This window comes from Heptranchias perlo, chromosome 16, assembly GCF_035084215.1.
Source record: "Heptranchias perlo isolate sHepPer1 chromosome 16, sHepPer1.hap1, whole genome shotgun sequence".
Taxonomy (NCBI): domain Eukaryota; kingdom Metazoa; phylum Chordata; class Chondrichthyes; order Hexanchiformes; family Hexanchidae; genus Heptranchias; species Heptranchias perlo.
The window spans coordinates 45,484,061-45,490,060 of NC_090340.1; the positions used below are offsets into that span (position 1 = coordinate 45,484,061).

At 40.6% G+C, this 6,000-nt stretch overlaps 1 protein-coding gene across 2 annotated transcripts in view; it reads right to left on the reverse strand.

Moving 5' to 3' along the window:
• Nucleotides 1–3,676, reverse strand: part of kars1 (lysyl-tRNA synthetase 1) — a 42,669-nt gene extending 38,993 nt beyond the window's left edge. The window contains exon 1 of one of the 2 annotated variants that reach the window (XM_067998073.1): nt 3,575–3,676. In XM_067998073.1, coding sequence (XP_067854174.1) covers nt 3,575–3,630 — 56 coding nt within the window. In that variant the 5' untranslated portion in view covers nt 3,631–3,676. The remainder of the gene's footprint in view (nt 1–3,574) is intronic. The other variant, XM_067998072.1, reaches the window with a different exon arrangement.
• Between the last annotated feature and the right edge of the window lie 2,324 nt (nt 3,677–6,000).

The window sequence follows — 6,000 nt, forward strand, 5'->3', positions numbered from 1 at the left end:
TTTACCACCTAGAAGAACAAGGACAGCAGGCACATGGGAACAACACCACCTGCACGTTCCCCTCCAAGTCACACACCATCCCGACTTGGAAATGTATCGCCGTTCCTTCATTGTCGCTGGGTCAAAATCCTGGAACTCCCTACCTAACAGCACTGTGGGAGAACCTTCACCACACGGACTGCAGCGGTTCAAGGCGGCAGCTGACCACCACCTTCTCAAGGGCAATTAGGGATGGGCAATAAATGCTGGCCTTGCCAGCGACGCCCACATCCCATGAACAAATATTAAAAAAACAGGAATATTTAGATAAGGGAGTTACATGTGGCTTCAAAGATAGTGTAGGAAGGAAGGGTTTAGATTTCTTGAACAATGGGACCAGTTCTGGGATAGGAAGTTACAGTAAAGAATGGAGGAGCTTTACGTGAACACGGATGAGATCAACTGCGAGAGTAACAAGTGCTGGGGCAGGTTTTAAACTAACATGGCAGGAGGTAAGGGACAAATAAGATTAGGAAGCAGCAAGTTAAGCAAAAGGGCCAAGGAATGTAGGAAAGATTAAAGAGAAAAACAAGAAAGTTATAAAGAACAGGTTAGAAGGAGGAGGGATTAAACAAGTAAGATTTAAAAAGAGGATTGAGTTGTAAATATGTAAATGCACAAAGTATTGTGAATAAAATTGGTGAGCTACAGGCACAAACTGCCGTGGGGGAGACATGGCTTAGGTTAGGGCAGAACTGGGGGTTGAACATTCCTAGTTACAAACCATTAAGGAGGGGTAGAGTGGGGAAAAAGGAAGATAGCAGTGGAAATCAAAGATCCCATTACAGCACTAGAATAGAGGGATGGATGATACTGGAGATGGTGCAAACGCTGACTCTATCTAGTTAGAGTTAAAGAATAAGAAGGGCACTATTTGGAGTAGATTATAGTCCACCAAACAGGAAAGGAAATGGAGGACGAGTTAGAGACAAATTCAAGAAAAATGTTGAAACAGCAGGGCCATAATAATGGGCAAACTAAATTATCTAAAGTTAGACAGCATAAAGTAATGCAAGTTGAAAAAGGGGCGGTGTTTCTACAATATGTCTAGAACGGCATTCTAGGTCACTGTGTTTCTAATCCAACAAAAAGGGAAACGATGCTGAACCTAGTGCTAGCAAATGAAATGGGAAAAAGGCAATGCAAGGATAAGGGAGCCTCTAGGAAACACCAATTGTAATAGAACAGTCAAAGATAATTAATTGGAAAAAGCCAATTTCAATTAGATAAAAGGGGAACTAGCCCAGATAAATTGGGGAAAAAATTAGCAGAAAAGAAAGTGAACAAACAACATGAAATATTCAAACGCAAGATGATTAGGATTCAGACTAGCCATATTTCCACAAGAATAACATGTAGTGCAGATAAAACTGTCATTCTTGGATGAGTAGAAAAAATAGAATTAAAATGAGCCTTAAAGAGGTAGACAATAATACAAAAGAAAATCAACCAGAATATAGAAAATATAGAGGAAAAAAAAGATTAGAAAGGCTAAGAGAGGGGTATGAAGAATGAGTGGGAGGTAACAAAGAATTTTATAAACTCATAAAAAGTAAAAGCAGAGATAAATAAAGAGTATGGCTGAATAGCGATGAAAAGGGAATCAGCAGTGTGGTAGTGGGAATGAAAGGATACAAGAGGAAGAGGTGGAACAGTTAGGTAGGATAACTATAGGTAAGGAATTAGTACTGAAGAACGGAAACGGTATTTGTCCCAGATGCTGTGCATCCTAGAATGCTGAACAAAGTCAGAGAGAAAATAGCAGAGGCTCTGACTATCTTTGAAACATCCTTTAATATGAAAGTTGTACCAGTGGACTGGAGGGTTGCCAATGTAACATCTCTGTTCAAAAAGGGAGAAAAGCATAAATCAGGAAACTAAACACCGGTCAGCCTAACATCAATAATGGTTAAGCTTTTAGAGGCCATAATGCTTACTTAGAAAAACATGTTAATTAAAAACAGCCAGCATGGATTTATAAAAGGCAAGTTATGTCTGGCGAATGAGTAGAGTTCTTTGAGGAAATATCAAAGTATATTGATAAAGGAAATTCAAATTTTGTCTGATTACACCCCTGTGAAGCACCTTGGGATGTTTTAGTACATTAAAGGCACTATATAAATACAAGTTGTTGTTGACATGCTTATATCAGTAAGAACAAGAAATAGCATTTATGTGGCAACTTATCACATCACCAGGTTGATTCCGAGTATGGAAGGGTTGTCTTATGGGGAAAGATTGAACAGGTTGGGTCTATACTCATTGGAGTTTAGAAGAATGAGAGAAGATCTTATTGAAACATACAAGATTCTGAGGGGACTCGATAGGGTAGATGCTGAGAGGATGTTACCTCTCATGGGGGAATCTAAAACTAGGGGGCATAGTCTCAGAATAAGGGGACGCCCGTTTAAGACGGAAATGAGGAGGAATTTCTTCTCCCAGAGGGTCGTGAATCTTTGGAATTCTTTACCCCAAAAAGCTGTGAGGCTGAGTCATTGAATACATTCAAGGCTGAGTTAGACAAATTTTTGACCAGCAAGGGAGTCAAAGGATATGGGGAAAGCGCAGGAAAGTGGAGTTGAGGTAAAAATCAGATCAGCCATGATCTCATTAAATGGCAGAGCAGGCTTGAGGGGCCGAATGGCCTACTCCTGCTCCTAGGTCTTATGGTCTACCAAGAGGTTATAAAGCATTTGACAGCCAATTGACTACTTTTGAAGCTGTTAGGTAGGTAAATACAGCAGCCAATTTGCACACCACATGGTCCTGCAAACAGCAAGTGAATGAATAACCATTTTGATAGTGTTAGTTGAGGCAAAAATGTTCCTGAGGGTACTGACACTCCCTATGCTTGTCAGAGTAGTGCCGTGGAACCTTTTAGCTGCACCAGAGTAGGCACATGTAAGGAATCTTACAACACCAGGTTATAGTCCAACAGTGAGTCACCTGACGAAGGAGATAATCTCCGAAAGCTTGTGATTTTCAAATAAAGCTGTTGGACTATAACCTGGTGTTGTAAGATTCCTTACATTTGTCCACCCCAGTCCATCACCGGGCATCTCCACATCAGAGTAGGCACAGCAGACCTTGGTTAATGTTTCATTTGAAAAGGATACCTCTGACAGTACCACACTCTCTCATGTATAGAATATTTTCCTTATTCATTCTCGCGATATGGGCATCGATATCAAAACCAGCAATTATTACCCCCACCCCAAGGAGGTTTTAAGTTGCCGAAGGAAGTCAGCAATACTCGCAGAGCACCATGAGACTTGTAGTTCTTTAGTCCGTCGCTCTTTCCCCAGAGCTGCCGTAAAGGACTACAACTTCCAGCATGCTCCGCGCCGCACGGCCCGGTCTGATGCAATTCTACAGAGCCAAGAAATGCGCACATGAGGAGGCAGTCGGGCCCCGCTGCTTAAACACTGGGGCGGCGGGTGTCGGTGTCGGTGTCGACGGGGCACTTGACTGGAAACGGGATTCCTGTAGTGTTAAATTTAACGGGCCGAGGATGCCAACAAGCGCAGTTACATACTTTTTGCTCAGTTTGTTGTCTCCGCTGTTCGTCGCCGCAGCTCCGACCTCCGCCATGTTGAGTAAGTTGCCGGAAAGGTGCGAGTTCCGGTTTCACTTCTAATTTTTTCCAGGGGCACGAACTGTCCCAAGATTGTTTATTGTTTGCTTGGTCTGTGGACCTGAGAGAGGAGGGAATAGGGCAGTTTTCGAATTCTCTATTGGGAGTGAAACTCATTTTGGTTTAAAAATATTACCGACTTTGGTGAAAGTAAATCTCGCTTCATTATTTTAAAAGGGCATCACTCTCTTTAGTCGTGGGCTCCCACGCCTAACATTTCTTACGATGTTGACTGCAGTGTATTAGTACTGTGGAAGGAATCAGAAACTGAAATTTAAAAAAAATCAGAAACACTTTATTTTGTAACTTCAACACACAGGCGTGCAACAAGCATGGTGAACTGAAACTTTGTACACATCATACGTTTATTAATATTCATTCGAGTTCTGTTTACAGTGCTGGGAAATGTGTTACAGTGGCGACCTTCTGGCTTTGAAGAGGATACTAACTTATACCGATAATGTTTATATGGGGGGAGAGAAGGTTCAGGACAGACCGGATTAAAGTTTTCAAGATTCTAAGGGTTATCGATAAACGGAACCCCAATAAGTTGCTCAATATAATCAGAAACGTGGTAATCAAAGGTCACAACTCAACCTCAGAAAAGGGAAGGTGTAGGGTTTGCAATCCCTTTTGTGACTCTGATATTTGTATTAAATCTTGTACTTCACGGATCCCAGGGTAGGAATTTGGATCACTAGTTACTGTCATAAGCTAAGGAATTGCCTAGGATCAAGGGTGGATTAACATATTGGTGTATGGGGTCTGTGTCCAGGGGTCCCAGTCAAATATGCCCCCCCCCCCGATACGGGCCTATTTCTTCATGCACCTGTTTCCTCATGCATTTTACTACACGTTTATGTTTTAATGGAATCGGGGTGGGGTGGGGTTGTACAGTGGGTGCAGAGAGACCCTGAATGTTCTTGATGTCCAGAGGTGTGGGGTTTAAAAACCCCTTGACATTTGAAGGAAAGGTTTAACTGCCCCTTTTAAACAAAGACATCTGAAAACCTGCAAACATAGTATTGTAGCCAGAATTGGTTTAAGTTGTGTTCTCTCAAATCCTGTTCTCCCTCAATGACGCTGATGCATTGGAGAAGTATGAGTTTCGGGACTGAAAACATTGTATTGTGCGGACAAATATGCCTAGATTATTAAATAAATAAATAAGCTAGATGGATAATATTGAGCTTAAAGGGTTGTTATGCATTTAAAACATAAGCTTTTCATTGCTGCAGAGGGTGATGTAAGAGAAGCCATACATCAAAAGTTGTTTACAACAGAGCCGAGGGCTTCTCATTCCTATCTGGTAATCTGTTCAAAGAACTAGTAAATGAAAGAGGCCGCACAAGACAGGATGTGCAAAGTCATAAAAGATTTGAAACCATTGACAGTTAAGAATCAGAGGCCAAATTGTCCGAGGAACAGAGATAAGAAGGGCTTCCACGTTCCAATCACATGAGATCTTTGCACCTAGTTTTAATTTACTAAACTATCAATCATTGGGGTCCTTATGTGGCTCAGTGTCAAATTTTGTTTGATTGCTCCTGTGAAGCACCTACATTAAAGGCATAATATAATGTTGCTAATAATCAAAGCCTAAACTGTCAATCATTGAGATAGGTTAATAATTGAAGCCTAGCAACAGGGAGTTAATTGGACAAAAAGATGATGCTCCCCCCAATCCTATGTTTCATTGGTCCAAAACCATATAAAAGGAAGACCTCATGGTGAAGATAGTCTTTCTCACTGCAATCAAAGAAGACAGAAAGGTCCAACAACAGGAAGAAGAGCCTCATGTGCTGAAGAGCTGATCACCTTCAAGCCTTGATGAAAAATCCTTGCTTTAAGATTATATATATTAATGATTTGCCTGATGTGTGTATGAATTATTAAATCATAACTTTGCAAATTATTAAGTGTACTACAGGTAAAAGTGAGGTCATAAGTATTCTTTAAAAATGCTTGTATGAATTATAATATCATTAAATAATTACTTTTGATTAACAAAACTATTGTGAGTGGGGACTTTCTTTGCTTGACCATTCATCCAGGTCCAAGAATCACAGGAAATAAGGATTTCCCTATAAGAATTCTTAATCCGTCTCTGCCTGGGATCCATTAAAATTTAGTGAAAAACCAGACATGGTATTTAAGATGGATCCAAATATATTTATTTTCCTACTCAACATTTTTTTTTAAACTTGCAAATGGAATGATTCCTCTACAATTAGCTTGTCTTCAACTTCATCTGGCAGCATTCAGGCTCAGCACATGTTGTAATTAATTATTTTGCTTGCAATGCACGTTGAATGGCAAACCATTTT